Source organism: Penaeus vannamei, chromosome 20, assembly GCF_042767895.1.
Source record: "Penaeus vannamei isolate JL-2024 chromosome 20, ASM4276789v1, whole genome shotgun sequence".
NCBI lineage: Eukaryota > Metazoa > Arthropoda > Malacostraca > Decapoda > Penaeidae > Penaeus > Penaeus vannamei.
Genome location: NC_091568.1, coordinates 13,513,315 through 13,530,814, shown reverse-complemented (window position 1 = coordinate 13,530,814; position 17,500 = coordinate 13,513,315). Strand labels below are relative to the sequence as shown.

General features: G+C 38.3%; 4 protein-coding genes across 4 annotated transcripts; all 4 read right to left on the bottom strand.

The window, feature by feature from the left end:
* Positions 1-1,773: 1,773 nt before the first annotated feature.
* Positions 1,774-2,997, bottom strand: LOC113815388 (cuticle protein 7-like). The gene is made up of 3 exons (XM_070135046.1): positions 2,965-2,997; positions 2,492-2,691; positions 1,774-2,267 (listed from the first exon to the last, which is right to left on the bottom strand). The coding sequence occupies exons 1-3, from the start codon at positions 2,968-2,970 to the stop codon at positions 1,973-1,975; spliced, it is 501 nt and encodes a 166-aa protein (XP_069991147.1). The 5' UTR covers positions 2,971-2,997; the 3' UTR covers positions 1,774-1,972.
* Positions 2,998-6,290: 3,293 nt separating this feature from the next.
* Positions 6,291-7,468, bottom strand: LOC138865239 (cuticle protein 10.9-like). Its single transcript, XM_070135045.1, has 3 exons — positions 7,444-7,468; positions 6,962-7,161; positions 6,291-6,745 (listed from the first exon to the last, which is right to left on the bottom strand). The coding sequence occupies exons 1-3, from the start codon at positions 7,447-7,449 to the stop codon at positions 6,496-6,498; spliced, it is 456 nt and encodes a 151-aa protein (XP_069991146.1). The 5' UTR covers positions 7,450-7,468; the 3' UTR covers positions 6,291-6,495.
* A 3,279-nt stretch (positions 7,469-10,747) lies between these two features.
* On the bottom strand, positions 10,748-11,926 carry LOC113815371 (cuticle protein 10.9-like). Its single transcript, XM_070135044.1, has 3 exons — positions 11,892-11,926; positions 11,420-11,619; positions 10,748-11,201 (listed from the first exon to the last, which is right to left on the bottom strand). The coding sequence occupies exons 1-3, from the start codon at positions 11,895-11,897 to the stop codon at positions 10,952-10,954; spliced, it is 456 nt and encodes a 151-aa protein (XP_069991145.1). The 5' UTR covers positions 11,898-11,926; the 3' UTR covers positions 10,748-10,951.
* A 3,826-nt stretch (positions 11,927-15,752) lies between these two features.
* Positions 15,753-17,471, bottom strand: LOC113815461 (cuticle protein 7). Its single transcript, XM_027367524.2, has 3 exons — positions 17,434-17,471; positions 16,872-17,071; positions 15,753-16,236 (listed from the first exon to the last, which is right to left on the bottom strand). The coding sequence occupies exons 1-3, from the start codon at positions 17,437-17,439 to the stop codon at positions 15,942-15,944; spliced, it is 501 nt and encodes a 166-aa protein (XP_027223325.1). The 5' UTR covers positions 17,440-17,471; the 3' UTR covers positions 15,753-15,941.
* Between the last annotated feature and the right edge of the window lie 29 nt (positions 17,472-17,500).

Here is a 17,500-nt window from a genome sequence, read left to right as displayed (position 1 = left end):
ACTTTCTAGAACATGAAAGACGATCCCCCGCCTTTGGTATTGCCTGCCATTCTGCCTCTCAATCCCGTTGATTTTATAAATAATGCAAAAATCTCACTGATCGCCAGCGCTTTGGCATGCTGCACAGGACGAATATTTGGCAGTCTGTAGCATTAACGGTGACAATGGGATAATAGGATGTTGTCTATACGGCCATTATTTTTGTGGGTGGTCTCAGGAACAGCTCTCAAAGGCATTAGCTCAGAAGGTCAAATCATTTACATAAATCAAGATTTTGAGAGATTGGTTGAATAATTGTTGTTTAACATTGCTATGTTGCTATGCAAACTGCACATACCGAGTCATTATAGTATGAATAATCTTTGTCATTCAAAACTTACTTCAGAAGAAAATGAGATCAAATTATCTAAACTTGAAATCAAGCAAGAGAGAGAGAGAGAGAGTAAGGGCGAAATAACGAGAGAGAGAGAGAGAAAAAGACCAAGAAAATTATTCTATATTTACCCTCATCGGCTTCGACCTCAGCTCACACACCAAAGGTCAGAATTACTATATATTACTTTTATTACACAAGAGCATAATAACAGTCTAATAGTATTCTTACTTTCAGAGATGGTGATCCAAAGTACCCACTGTAAAACATCCTTTGCAGTTACAGAAACGCATGATACCCATGACCAATTTCCTGAATCACTCAGAAGCAGAACTGGCTTGCCGAATGGGAATGCAACAATAATGCAAACAAAAATTTATTTTACTAAAGACACGTTTCGATCCTCGTGGCACTAGCGGACATAACATGAATATCAAACACACACGGAAGAGCGAGAGAGGAAGAGACAGAGACAGAGAGAGAGAGAGAGAGAGAGAGAGAGAGAGAGAGAGACAGAGACAGAGAGAGAGAGAGAGAGAGAGAGAGAGAGAGAGAGAGAGAGGAAATACGCACGGAGCAGCGCTATTGTAATAATCCTCTGCATGGTTTCTGACACATACCGTCCGCCTCCAACTAGTCCCCTTTGGAGGAAATATCCAACACAGGGAAAATCTCGTTGTGGGTTTTATCGCAGATTCAGTGGTAAAAAAAGTACTTCGGAAGTCTAGCAGATGACACAACAGCTTTGGAATCTTCATTCCATCTTCATGGTAAAGAGTCAAGGCAAGCAGTAGGCTATGGTAGTTTTTCGGAGTGTTGAAACTCATTGTTTTCAATATTAATTGACATGACAGTTTAGTCTAAAACGTTCCCCGAAACACTCTTGGTAGCATATCCGGGACATGCAGTGCTAAATGTCACAAACATAAGGTAACATGTGATTACAATTACCTATGCTCACAGCCAGGAAAAATTCAATCCAGTGCCACATTTGAATATCTAAACGAAATACATCGAGCATATATGCAGAAATGTCTACAGCAATGTTTTGAGTATGTATCAGAACTTATCTACATATCGTGCACGTGGCCTACATTAAGTGTTTATTATAGCTCATGGGACTATGAATTGTTTATTTGCTTCTTATATATATATATATATATATATATATATATATATATATATATATATATATATATGTGTGTGTGTGTGTGTGTGTGTGTGTGTGTGTATGTATATATATATATATATATATATATATATATATATATATATATATATATATATATATATATATACACATATATATATATTTATTTTTCTTCTTCTTCTTTGACCGAGGCAATTTTCCTTCCTTTTGCCAACAGTCTATAACAAGGTCCGTAGTCTGAACGCCAATCTTTTTGTTCGTTTTATTATAAAAATATCCTCTCGGAATCTATACAAAAATATATCAATTTAAAGAAACATTACAAAAAGGGAGACGAAATAGATTAGATAATAGAAGATAATAAATGGTGGACATTAATGGTAAAAAAATGAGTTGTGTGCAATGACTGAAAGATGAAAAAAGCAGATTCCGGCACTCAAGGAAAGAAATTATTTTCCAGGTTGAGAGTAGAACTGTGTGGGGGCAAGAGCAGGCTGAGAGTACACCTGGGTAGGGGCAGGGGCAGGGGCTGGGGCAGGCTGGGAATATTGCTGAGTAGGGGCAGGAGCAGGGGCGGGCTGGGAGTACACCTGAGCAGGGGCACGGGCGGGTTGAGAGTACACCTGGGCAGGGGCACTTGGGTACTGTGCCTCGCCCTCGAAGGTGACTGTGGGGTGGAAGCCGCTGGCGTCGGAGTAGTAGTCGACCCTCATGAGGCGAGAGTCAGGCAGTTGGACGTAGTAACTGTCAATAGAGAGCATGTACTTTAGTTTAAAGAAAACTGACAACACAATTCTTTTCACTTTCCCTAATAGTAACTATTTCTAAACAGGATGATAATTTACGCTTTCTTTTACCTTATCACATGACTATAAGGTCACATACAATTCATCAATCGCCTTACAAGCTAGGAAAGCAGCAGAAAAATGATTTCCAAGTCCCTGCTGACGACTACCTCCCCGCCTCACCTGCCCTGAGTGTTGTCGCCGTCGCGCTGTTCCTGTTGGCCGTAGAAGTTGCCGGAGTTCTGGTCGTTGACGTCCCACTGGAAGTTGTACTGGGCGGGCACCGACGGGTACTCGGGCTGCTGAACCACGGGCGCCTGGTAGTTGTAGCCGCCCTGGGGAGCCGCCCACGCCGCCGCCACCACACACAGGACTACTGCTGCCTAAACGGACAAGGGAAAAACATTCATTGTACTGGTGATGGTCCTCCTGTATTCTGATACGCATTCTGTATATCCGCTTCCCAAATAGTCTGTACATTACAGAATAGAATTTGAATAATAACGCTTCTCTTCTCATGACCTTTAAGACTTTCTGCAGCTTACACTTGTACTATTACTTCTTAAATAGTTTTTTTCCGTTTCGTTTCCGTTATTAACAAAATGAATAAAATATAACTTTAGTGTATGTATAAAAGCTACCGCTCCAATGAGTACCTTCATGATTTCTTCGCTGGAGTATTGAGGGTGAACTGACGACCCGCTCAGCCTCCTTTCCTTTATATAGTCGAGCAGCGGCCAAAGGGGCGGGGCCTAATCTTCCCCATCGCAATGAACGAAGGACATGCTTTTGAAAAATGTATTTCTATTAATTTGTTTCATTTTATTTTATCTGCCTGCTGGTTTACGAGGAAGTGCGAATACAGGATTGTAAATGGGATAACCTATGTTATCTATGCGCTCACTTTAGAATAATGAAATTTCTTCACGTTATTAAGGTGATTTTCTTCGACCATTTATTATTATTATTATTAAGGTGATTTCTTCGACCTTTTTTTAAGAATAAAAAACTGTACTGTGTATAGAGAAATAGGAATACATGTCAACTTCAAACTATAATTCAACAATGTACGACTAGATTTCGAGAATCCAGTTACTGAATATTTTCAACTATTGTTTGGATGTTTGTGTGTGTTTTGTGTGTATGTGTATGTATGTTTCTGTTCAATTCCCTTTTATTTTCGTTCATTTGGCTCCAACAATTGAATATCCATGATGAAATAAACTGACAATTGAAGTTACTATTATCATTATCACTCTTATTCTTAGTACTAATAGTATAAATGGTAACAGCAATAGTAGTGAGCGAGAGAGTGATCTACCACATCACATTCTACAGAATAAATCACCAGTATCACTATCAATCAGATCCAAGAAAAATATATATGATCAAATTCCGAAATAACTGCACTTGATTTCGAATAAAAATACCCATATGCGCACTTGGGTGAAATGCGTACGTTCGTGGGCAGTTATTGGCAGTATTTTATTAGAAAGTGAGTGTTTTTTTTTCTTTCTTTTTTTTTTGTGTGTGTGTGTGTGTGTGTTTGTGTGTGTGTGTGTGTGTTTGTGTGTGTGTGTGTGTGGAAAAGTCTCGATAATTAATCTCCATGTAGAACTAGGTCAACTGACACAAATCTTTCACATGTAAAAAATTGATATAGAACGAATGGATGATATAGAATGGAACGAAGAAAAATAATTCGAGTAATAACTAAATAGATAAATGAATGGACAAATAAACAAATAAGAAAATAAATTAGATGAAGAATAAGCAAATAAGTAAATAAACAGGTAAATCAGTAAATACATAAATGCGTAAATCAGTAAATCAGTGGCTAAATAAATAAAAAATAAGATAATCAAATATATAGGTAAACAGATCATTAGATAAATGCATAAATAAGTTTTAAAATATGAATGAATAAGAGATATATTAATGAGTAAATTAATAAAGAAAGAATGAATAAACGTCAACACAAATACCCTATTTAAGGAACACATTTTGTAGCGTACGATGCGCTATAACGAAGTCAAGAAGAACCACCTCCGGTATCACTCGTCTGTCGCATGTCCGCTGATTTCATAATTAATGCAAAAATCTCACCGATCGTTAACGCTTATTGGCATACTGCACAAGAAGAATGTTTGGCAATTTGTACCATTAACGATCAAAAGGAGATATTAGGGTTGTTGCCTATACAGTCATTCATCTTATGGATGGTCTCAGGAACCATTTTCAAACGCTTCAGCTTGGAAGGTCAATTACTTGCGTAAATCAAGGTTTTGTGAGAATGTTTTGATCAGGTCTGTTCAGCTGTCTTCGCTATTTTGCTACATAAGCTGCACACATCTAGAAATAAATCTCTAAATAATCTTTGTTACTCCAAAGTTTATTTCATAAGAGGATATGAGATAAAAATATTGTTTAGTTCATACTTCACTACCTTATTCTTTCACTCTACTTAACCTTGAAATCATAAAAGGACTATTGAAATGTTGGCCACGAAAACGTAATCATCAGACATTTACCTTGGCTTAAATAAATAGCGTCGGAAGTACATACATATTCTTTTACAATCTAGTATATAATAGTAATTTTACACATTCCTTCACTTCCGAGACATCTACCCAAAATAGCCAAAGTATAACATTTGCTCGTAGAAAAACACGTGATACGTGAATCACCGTAAGGGAAAAAATAACAAAAACTAAAAAAGGAAGGAATGTAACTTCATAAAAAACATAAGATTATTGATTTTTTTTTCTCGTTACGACTGCGACTGACGAATAATAAACACGTATGGTAATATATGGTTACGGTACTTCAGTAATAATCTCTTACGTGAAATGTGGCGCATACCGTTCTCTTCCAGCCAGGCCTCATTTGAGGAAATCTCCAACATATGGAAAACAGAGTGACAGAGAAATCCACGAAGCACTGGGGCAGTATACACGTCGAATATATGGATTGTAAAGAGTGGAGGTTAATGCCACCTTTCCTGCTGATTCTGCTCTCTACCTGCGATACATGTACTCGGATATCACAATGGCAATCTTTATTATTTTACTCTTCTGATAGATGTCGACACAATACAGTAGGGATTAAAATAGAAACGAGATCTTTCCTTTCTCTGTTTTACCTGACAGCGAACGTAAGCGTACAACTAATGAATCGGTTGTTTGACTTCTGAGAAAGCAGTGCCGATACGTATCGTTTATTACTTTATACTTTATGGATGTCCTGATAAAGAAGCGTGCTAAGGTTTCTTCGTGTTCCTGTCCTTGAAGAGTCACACTTCCTTCCCAAGTTGAATGTTACTTGGGTTCCATTTTTACTCCAGTGATGAAAAGTCTAAGGTTGCTGCCCGCCACTTTCCGTCCGATACGTTGGTGCTTGCAGTTTTAAGGGGGTTTTAAGTTCTGGTTGGATATCGTAAATTATTAGGTAATGGTAAGAAAACGAAACTTGAAGAGTGTCAATTACTTTGAAAGACCTGTAGCTTCCTTTCGCCATACGAGTCCCGACAATGAAGATTAGAATTGTGTTATTAATTACAGCTTTCATAACCGCTTGCCTGGGATCGGAATATTTTGGATATGAATCAGGTAAAGACGATTTAACATAAGGCCTTGTACACACGGTACTGCCTGGAACATTGATGGCAACATGTCCGGGACATGCTAAAGACATAAATCTTAAAAAGTATTAATAAGTGATCGTCCTCAGACTTGCTCACAACCAAGAAACGTCCATTTCAGTGTCTCGAAACATGTTCTCAGGTTCCATGCGAGATATATCGCACATATGTGTAGAGTATGTTTCAGAGCATGTGTACGTATCTTGTAAAACGAAGTATAAATAATGTATGTATGCTCAGTACAGTTCTTGGACCAGAACTGGCCATGAATTGTTTATTTAATACATGTTTTTTACTTTGATCAAGTTGTGTTCCTTCCATTCAAAAGCAATCTATAACAAGGTCATTTCGTCAGTTTTATTATAAAAATATTCTCTCGGAATCTCTATAAAAATATATCGATTTAAAGAAACGTGTAAACATTACAGAAAAGGAAACAAAGTAGGTTGTAGAAGATAATGAATGGTGAATATCGAAGTTCAGATCATGAAAGGTGTGCGATGACTGAAGGAAAAGAGAAGCAGATCCCGACACTCGAAGAAGGAAATCATTTTCCAGGTTGAGAGTAGAACTGTGTGGGGGCGGGGGCAGGGGCGGGCTGGGAGTACACCTGAGCAGGGGCAGGAGCAGGCTGGGAGTACACCTGGGTAGGGGCAGGGGCAGGCTGAGAGTAGACCTGGGCAGGGGCACTTGGGTACTGTGCCTCGCCCTCGAAGGTGACTGTGGGGTGGAAGCCGCTGGCGTCAGAGTAGTAGTCGACCCTCATGCGGCGAGAGTCAGGCAGCTGGACGTAGTAGCTGGGGATGCAGAAGATATATCACTTTTAAAAGAATCCTGCTGACTGGGTTGTTTGTTCATGAACATTGCAATTCATGTCCTTGCCATATAAGAAATAAAAAAGACTTCAAATTTATGTGTAATTAAAATAGTTGAGCCTGGTCCGGTAAGACCTTTCTTTGTGAAATGATCTCAGTATTTTCCGGTCCAGACTGACGACTATCTCCCCGCCTCACCTGCCCTGAGTGTTGTCGCCGTCGCGCTGTTCCTGTTGGCCGTAGAAGTTGCCGGAGTTCTGGTCGTTGACGTCCCACTGGAAGTTGTACTGGGCGGGCACCGACGGGTACTCGGGCTGCTGAACCACGGGCGCCTGGTAGTTGTAGCCGCCCTGGGGAGCCGCCCACGCCGCCGCCACCACACACAGGACTACTGCTGCCTAAACATTCAAAGGAAAAAGCAGATTAATTGTAGTGGCGATGGTCCTCCTGTATTCTGATTCGCATTCTGTATATCCGCTTCCCAAATAGTCTGTACATTACAGAATAGAACTTGGCCTTGAATAATAACGCTTCTCTTCTCATGACTTTTAAGACTTTCTGCAGCTTACACTTGTACTATTACTTCTTAAATAGTTTTTTTCCGTTTCGTTTCCGCTATTAACAAAATGAATAAAATATAACTTTAGTGTATGTATAAAAGCTACCGCTCCAATGAGTACCTTCATGATTTCTTTGCTGGAGTATTGAGGGTGAACTGATAACCCGCTCAGCCTCCTTTCCTTTATATAGTCGAGCAGCGGCCAAAGGGGCGGAGCCTAATCTTCCCCATCGCAATGAACGAAGGACATGCTTTTGAAAAATGTATTTCTATTTTGTTTCATTTTATTTCGTCTGCTGTTTTACGAGGAAGTGCCAATACAGGATTGTAAATGGGATAACCTATATGCTATCTATGCGCTCACTTTACTTTAGAATAATGAAATTTCTTCACGTTATTAATGTGAGTTTCTTCGACCCTTTTTTTCTTCTTTTTCTTCTTCTTTTTAAGAAGGAAAAACTGTAGTGTATAGGATGTCAATTTCAAACTATATTTCAACAAATGTACGACTACATTTCGAGAATCCAGTCACTGAATATTTTCAACTATTGTTTGGATGTATGTGTGTGTTTTATGTGTATGTATGTTTCTGTTCAATTCCCTTTTATTTTCGTTCATTTGGCTCCAACACAAATGAATATCCATGATAAAATGAACTGACAATTGAAATTACTATTATCATTATCACTTATTCTTAGTACTAATAGTATAAATGGTAACAGCAATAGTGGTGAGCGAGAGAGTGAGTTACCACATCACATTCTACAGAATAGATTACCAGTATCACTATCAATCATTTCCAAGAAAAATACATTTGATCAAAATCCGAAATAACTGCCTTTGACTTCGAATAAAAATATATGCGGGTGAAATGCGTATGTACGGTGGCAGTTATTAGCAGTATTTTATTAGAAAGTGAGTGAAGTGATCGTTTTTGTTTTTTGTTGTTGTTTTTTTTGGTTGTTTGTTGTGTGGGTGTGTGTGCGTGCGTGTGTACAATACAGTGTGTGAAACAATCTCGATAATTAATCTCCATGTAAAACTAGGTGAACTGACACAAATGTAAATGTAAAAATCTGATATATAATGAATGGATGATATAGTATGAAACGAAGAAAAATAATTCGAGTAGCCAATAAATAGAGAAATTAATGGACAAACAAGTAAAAAAAATAAATTAGATGAAGAATAAGCAGATAAATAAATAAATAGGTAAATCAGTAAATACATAAATGCGTAAATCAGTAAATCAGTGGCTAAATAAATAAAAATAAGATAAATCAAATATATAGGTAAACATATCATTAGGTAAATGCATAAATGTTTAAAAATATGAATGAATAAGTAAAGAGGTAAATGAATGAGCAAATTAATAAATAAAGAAAGAATGAATAAACGTCAACACAAATACCCTATTTAAGGAACACAATTTATAGCGTAAGGGGCGTTATAACGAAGTCCAGAAGAACCACCTCCGGTATCACTCGTCTGTCGCATGTCCGCTGATTTCATAATTAATGCAAAAATCTCACCGATCGTTAACGCTTATTGGCATACTGCACAAGAAGAATGTTTGGCAATTTGTACCATTAACGATCAAAAGGAGATATTAGGGTTGTTGCCTATACAGTCATTAATCTTAGGGATGGTCTCAGGAACCGTTTTCAAACGCTTCAGCTTGGAAGGTCAATTATTTGCGTAAATCAAGTTTGGGAGAATGTTTTGATAAGGTCTGTTCAACTGTCTTCGCTATTTTGCTACATAAGCTGCACACATCTAGAAATAAATCTCTAAATAATCTTTGTTACTCCAAAGTTTATTTCATAAGAGAATATGAGATAAAAGATTGTTTAGTTCATACTTCAGTACCTTATTCTTTCACTCCACTTAACCTTGAAATCATAAAAGGACTATTGAAATGTTGGCCACGAAAACGTTATCATAGACATTTACCGTCTCTAGCATTAACCTTGGCTTAAATAAATAGAGTCGGAAGTATATACATATTTTTTTTCACTATCTTGTATAGAATAGTAATTTTACACATTCCTTCACTTCCGAGACATCTACCCAAAATATCCAAAGTATAACATTTGCTCGTAGAAAAACACGTGATACGTGAATCACCGTAAGGGAAAAAATAACAAAAAGTAAGAAAGAAAGGAATGTAACTTCATAAAAAACATTAGATTATAGATTTTTTTCTCCTTACGACTGCGACTGACGAATAATAAACACGTATGGTAATATGTGGTGAAGGTACTTCAGTAATAATCTCTTACGTGAAATGTGGCGCATACCGTTCGCTTCCAGCCAGTAACCATTTGAGGAAATCTCCAACATATGGAAAACTCAGAGTCACAGCGAAATCCACGAAGCACAGGGGCAGTATACACGTCCAATATATGGATTGTAAAGAGTGGAGGTTAATGCCACCTTCCCTGCTGATTCTGCTCTCTACCTGGGATACATGTACTCGGGTATCACAATGGCAATCTTAATTATTATTTTACTCTTCTGATAGATGCCGACACAATACAGTAGGGATTAAAATAGAAACGAGTTCTTTCCTTTCTGTTTATTTTACCTGGCAGCGAATGTAAGCGTACGGTTAATAAATCGGTTGTTTGACTTCTGAGAAAGCAGTGCTGATACGTATCGTTTATAATTTTATACTTTATGGATGTCCTGATAAAGAAGCGTGCTAAGGTTTCTTCGTGTTCCCGTCCTTGAAGAGTCACACTTCCTTCCCAAGTTGAATATTACTTGGGTTCCATTTTTACTCCAGTGGTGAAAAGCCTAAGGTTGCTGCCCGCCACTTTCCGTCCGATACGTTGGTGCTTGCAGTTTTAAGGGGGTTTTAAGTTCTGGTTGGATATCGTAAATTATTAGGTAATGGTAAGAAAACGAAACTTGAATAGTATGAATTACTTTGAAAGACCTGTAGCTTCCTTTCGCCATACGAGTCCCGACAATTAAGATGAGAATTGTTATTAATTACAGCTTTCATAACCGCTTGCCTGGGAACGCAATATTTTGGATATGAATCAGGTAAAGACGATTTAACATAAGGCCTTGTACACACGGCACTGCCTGGAACATTGATGGCAACATGTCCGGGACATGCTAAAGACATAAATCTTAAAAAGTATTGATAAGTGATCGTCCTCAGACTTACAACAAAGAAACGTCCATTTCAGTGTCTCGAAACATGTTCTCAGGTTCCAAGCGAGATATATCGCACATATGTGCAGAGTATTTTCAGAGCATGTGTACGTATCGTGTATAACGAAGTATAAATATTGTATGTATGCTCAGTACAGTTCTTGGAACAGAACTGGCCATGAATTGTTTATTTAATTCATATCTGTTTTTTACTTTGATCAAGTTATGTTTCTTCCATTCAAAAGCAATCTATAACAAGGTCATTTCGTCAGTTTTATTATAAAAATATTCTCTCGGAATCTCTATAAAAATATATCGATTTAAAGAAACGTGTAAACATTACAGAAAAGGAAACAAAATAGGTTGTAGAAGATAATGAATGGTGAATATCGAAGTTCAGATCATGAAAGGTGTGCGATGACTGAAGGAAAAGAGAAGCAGATCCCGACACTCGAAGAAGGAAATCATTTTCCAGGTTGAGAGTAGAACTGTGTGGGGGCGGGGGCAGGGGCGGGCTGGGAGTACACCTGGGCAGGGGCAGGAGCAGGCTGGGAGTACACCTGGGTAGGGGCAGGGGCAGGCTGAGAGTACACCTGGGCAGGGGCACTTGGGTACTGTGCCTCGCCCTCGAAGGTGACTGTGGGGTGGAAGCCGCTGGCGTCGGAGTAGTAGTCGACCCTCATGCGGCGAGAGTCAGGCAGCTGGACGTAGTAGCTGGGGATGCAGAAGATATATCGCTTTTAAAAGAATCCTGCTGACTGGGTTGTTTGTTCATGAACATTGCAATTCATGTCCTTGCCATATAAGAAATAAAAAGAAGACTTCAAATTTATGTGTAATTAAAATAGTTGGGCCTGGTCCAGTAAGACCTTTCTTTGTGAAATGATCTCAGTATTTTCCGGTCCAGACTGACGACTATCTCCCCGCCTCACCTGCCCTGAGTGTTGTCGCCGTCGCGCTGTTCCTGTTGGCCGTAGAAGTTGCCGGAGTTCTGGTCGTTGACGTCCCACTGGAAGTTGTACTGGGCGGGCACCGACGGGTACTCGGGCTGCTGAACCACGGGCGCCTGGTAGTTGTAGCCGCCCTGGGGAGCCGCCCACGCCGCCGCCACCACACACAGAACTACTGCTGCCTAAACAGTCAGAGAAAGTAACCATAACGAAGTGATATATCTCTTTCATTTTACTCTCATATGAATTGCAACTTACATTCCTCGGCCCATTCAGATACTATACCCACTTGGAGGAGAGCTTTACTATGTTCGCAATGCTTTTTTCTATCTATTTTAAACTTTCAACTCTTTGCCATACAACGCTTTTTCACTCCCCTAAACATATATAGCAAGATCTTTATCATACTATTTCAGTGCATATTTAAAGTAAAGTTCTTTTTGAGCGCGAGTACCTTCATGTTTCTCCTTTGCTGGTCCGTTGGGAACTGATGCCTCGTCTCTGGTTCCTTTCCCCTTATATAGTACGCCGCCTGCCATGGGAGGGGGGGCGTGACCTTTGCATCTCGGGCGAAGGTCTTTAATGAATCCACTCTGACGAGACAAACACATGTGGGATAACTGGCATTGCATCCAGCTTTTGAATTGGATTTGACGTACTGTGGATTTTTTAAGATTTTCTTTTTCTTTGTCTTTTTTCTTTTTTGTGTATAGTTGGGCCTTGAGGTCTGTGTACGGAAGGGGTCTGGGTATAGTGACTTTACTCTCATTTGTCTGCAATTTAAGAGGCAACATATTACTGGCATATGGCAGAAAATGCTGATATTGAAACGAAATTCACTTATGCTCTTGTAATTAAAAATATATATATACATATTTTACAATCTCTTACCAATACGCAAGCCCTTGAGATCCCTGATGAACTGTATTCAAATTATCAGCAATGAACAAGTGCCAAACTACAAACCATGGATGTGTTTACTGGGCATCTTGAACACACCAGTTTTGCTTATGTATAGTGTGTGTATGTATGAGTATACATATAAAGAGAGATATACAAATGGATATTATGATAGGTAGATTATGTTTATATGTATATACATATATGAATATATATATATATATATATATATATATATAGAGAGAGAGAGAGAGAGAGAGAGAGAGAGAGAGAGAGAGAGAGAGAGAGAGATGTATGTATGCATTTAGGTATATTTGTATATGCATATCTATGTTTGTATATACAATGCATGTATATATGTATATATATGTATGTATATATGTATATATATGTATGTATATATGTATATATATGAATGTATATATGTATATATATGTATGTATATATGTATATATATGTTTGTATATATGTATATATATGTATGTATATATGTATATATATGTATGTATATATGTATATATATGTATGTATATATGTATATATATATGTATGTATATATGTATATATGTATGTATATATGCATATATATATATATATGTATATATGTATATATGTATGTATATATATGTGCGTGTGTGCATGTATGTGTGTGTGTGTGTGTACATATATATACATACATATATATACATACATATATATACATACATATATGTGCATACATATATACATAACTATATTCATATATATATGTATATAGTTATGTATATACGTATACAGACAGGCTTACAGACTTACAAAAAACATGTCCTCGTAACTATGGTAGCTTTTAGGATACAAAAGGAAAGCTAAAACATAAAAGTACAATACATCGTGACGCTTCCCCTACTGAGGAGCCAGACCCCTATTTGAAGGTTTAATGCTCTTTTCTTACCGTAGTTGTACAGCTGTAGCCCATGATGCCAAAACAGCTGATTTATAAGTAATAGTCTTTATGTACGTTTCTTTTTTTCTTTCATAATTTAATCTTTACGTAACGACAAATGCCTTTTTTCACGCATCTTGGTATTCGAAAGATAATAAATATCATTCTGATTTAGGCAAAATAGTAATTGCAAACAAGTGTATTATGTAAATGTATTTGACTGCGATCCAATACAAATACATAAAAGTACTTATTGATTCTAGTATTTATCTAAATTAAGAGATACCGAATGAAAATATGATAGTATCTTAATGGAATCTCGTTGTTCAACATTAAGTGACTCTAATTTGCTTTCATTCTCTAAGGACATGGTACACATGTTACACCTTTTACTACTCATCGCATGGGTGTGTGTGTGTGTGTGTGTGTGTCTTTATCTATTCATTCTTAATTCATTCACGCTTTTATTTATGGTTAAGAAATGTTCGAAAGCGCATTTTTGAAAAAGACGGCAGATAGTAAACAGCAACAAGGCTAAATCGATGATGAGATTTTTATCGCAAACTATAAAGTGGAAGGACACGAAAGAGGAAGAGATAGGTACATAGAGAGAGAGAGAGAGAGAGAGAGAGAGAAATAGACAGACAGACATAATTTGATAAGAGCAACATCAAAACAATATTTAATGAACACGCTCCATCACATCAAAGATAGAGAATATACATGTTATCATAATTAGGCAAGAACATATTCATATTCTGTAACACATGAAGAAGATTCGTGTAAGGTATTATTCTCTCCTTCTTCCACCTCATTAATCACGCAGAATTTTTTATTTATTTTTGGCGTTGGTTGATCGCCTGTGTTTAAGGGCATATTGTACTAAATTCCTGGCAGTTTGTACCATTAACGATGATGGTGGAACAAGTGTTTTCCTGCCCGTACAATCATTATCGTTATGGGTGGGTTCAGTAAGAGGCTGACTTTCAGAGGTCAAATTATCTTGGGGAGGTCAAGTTATCTTGGAGAGGTCAAATTATCCTTATTCATTAGGGTTTACTGAGAAACTGGCTTTGGTTAAAGTTTCTTTTCTTCATAGGATGTGTTATTTTGGTCTGCAAGCCATGAAGGATGAAACAAATACACACACGTAAACATAAACTGAGAAACACACTCGTACACATACACACACGTAAAGGAACATACATCGACACCACACACACACACACACACACACACACACACACACACACACACACACACACACACACACACACACACACACACACACACACACACACACACACACACATACAAAAACATAGATATATGAAAATAACTGCCGCTTGCATTAAATGCAATTGATTTACTCTCGATTATCTGAAGACTTGAAAGATCTTATTGGAAAATAGATACTTTTCGATTTAGTTCACTCACGCGTACGAAAGCACCAGTGCTTTAAATGTACGTGTGCCGTATTTTTACATTTACCAATGAAATTTATTGTACGGGCTGTTCATCAGGATAATTTTTTGCTATATCGTCCTTTTTTTCATTCTTTCTACATGTATAATGCACGTAAGCCCTGTGTTAGTTCTTGTCATTCTTGTCCTTTTTTTATTATTCCTTTTACATGTATACATTCTTAAGGGGATTACAAAATAACGCACGTAAACCCTGTGTTAGTTCTTGTCACGATATGACACCGACACAGTAAATTATTTTTTTAACTGCACAAGTTCTACAACGACGTGGCAGGTTTGCATCCCGGTCTTCATTAAAAAAAAATACTCGCGAGACAGACAAGTACTTAAAATATCGAAACACAAGGGGTACAACTTGATGAAGTGGCTGTACTGTCAGTAAGGGTGATTTAGCGGTATGAAAAAAATATTTATAAAAATACTCATGTTGATATCTTTCCTCTGCCCTCTGGTACCGGTGGAATCTATGCGGTTGACTTCATGTAAGAATGCTATGATTTCCGTCACATTGGATACCTCTCCTGTTAACATTCTTAGAAGACATATATGTGGGGTAAAAGTACTGAGCGGAAATCGAGGTCCTATGAGTATCAGTAATTATCTGAAAGGGAGAGGCGGAAATCTCGTACTTTGGCCTGTCATAGTGCACCTTATGACAAGCTTCTCTATGATTTGTGAAGTGGATGAATAAGTATTGTACTTCATACGGTACTCGAGTTGGTTCATCAAGTGTTGAAAAGGAGGTTCTGGATTCCAAGGCTAAAGTTATCACACTTTTTCTTTCCATAACAACTACAACTACTGCACAGCAAGGATGTTCTGTAACATACTTAGCTTGATCTCTTTGGAAGCCTATTTTGATAGATTTATGTTGAAATGTCCTTGTACCACGGCTTTGGGCTCTCTCGACTCTTTCTTTCTCTATATATCTATCCACCTTTCTCTCTCATTCCGTATGTGCGAATTTTTAGACATACAGCCAGGGGCATTGTTTAGTGAACACAGTAAATATTGTATCATTTTATTAAAATATATTCAATCTTCTATAAAAATATATCTACTTCAAGACAACACTAAATCACATAACGTAAAACAAATATAAGCGTGTTTCCATATTACGAATCATGGAGAAGCATTCGCATTGGAACGATGGGCAAGGAAAGGGCAATTCCCAGTGCTAAAGGTTCACAGGAAAGGCTCATTTCCCGGGCTGGGAGTAGAACTGAGAGGGAGTGATGACGGGTTGGGCATACTGTTGGGTAGGGGCAGGGGCGGGGGCTGGGGCGGGCTGAACGTACACCTGGGTAGGAGCAGGGGCAGGGGCGGGCTGGGAGTACACCTGAGCAGGGGCACGGGCGGGTTGAGAGTACACCTGGGCAGGGGCACTTGGGTACTGTGCCTCGCCCTCGAAGGTGACTGTGGGGTGGAAGCCGCTGGCGTCGGAGTAGTAGTCGACCCTCATGCGGCGAGAGTCAGGCAGCTGGACGTAGTAGCTGGGGGTGCGAAAAGCAAATTTGCATAAACAGAAACATTCCGATAGGACAAAAACGTAAGATCTAAGAATTCTATGCTTCTTTGGTTTGAGAAAGTTATGCTTCACGTCAGCAAACTTCTGTAATTAATTTCAGGGAGTTACTTTATTCCTGCAAATATCTTAAGGAAGCTATATATTTTATCTCTACTAACAATTTAAGGGAAGTTACATTTTCTGATGCTTGTGGTACGTTGAATGCGAGCGACGTATGCTACCTGTTCTAGAAGTATATACAGGTATGTAAATGAAGAAGTACTGATCCAAAGATTTTGTCTATTGCTACGTCTCCTTATTAGTAATGATGTAAACTATTTCAACCCACATATGCACGATGAGAATTAGCAGTTTCAGGATGTAACTAATGAACATCACAAAACTGAAAGTTAGTGTAAGCTGCTTCAGGTTTTGAAACTCGCTTACAAAACCTTTCACATTAGATTCCATGCTTGTCTATTACATATACCCCATTGCTAGCATTACAGCTATGATATACAACAAAATTTAATTTGATCGATGAAAATCGCCCTTTTATCAAAGAGTACTTTGTGCCTTCCCATTTGCTTTTAATCTTTATGTATTATCTCCCCGCCTCACCTGCCCTGAGTGTTGTCGCCGTCGCGCTGTTCCTGTTGGCCGTAGAAGTTGCCGGAGTTCTGGTCGTTGACGTCCCACTGGAAGTTGTACTGGGCGGGCACCGACGGGTACTCGGGCTGCTGAACCACGGGCGCCTGGTAGTTGTAGCCGCCCTGGGGAGCCGCCCACGCCGCCGCCACCACACACAGGACTACTGCTGCCTGATGATTTAATTTAATTTATTTATTTAATAATAATGCGTCGACTGAATATACATTCTTTTGTGGCCACCATTCTTTTTTTTCACTTGTCATTCAAATTTTCAGTTTTAGTTTGGTCACTCGATGTAAGAGCCCTCATTCTGTCTTTTTATTTGTTTACAGATACTTTTGTTCTTTATGTTTGATTAGGTTTTGCAAGTGAAACATTTACGCAAACTTTAAGATGTTTAAACGATGACCTTACTAATATATGTTTCTGGGTGAGTATGTGTGCGTGTGTGTGCGTGTGAAGCACCAAGCCGATATATTATTATGTAAATTATCATGTACCTCCTACAATGAGACCGCTAAGAGACCTTTACCTTCATGGTTCGTCTGATGAGCGTTCGAAAGGTGAACTGATGCCACACTCCATTTCCTCCCGCCTTA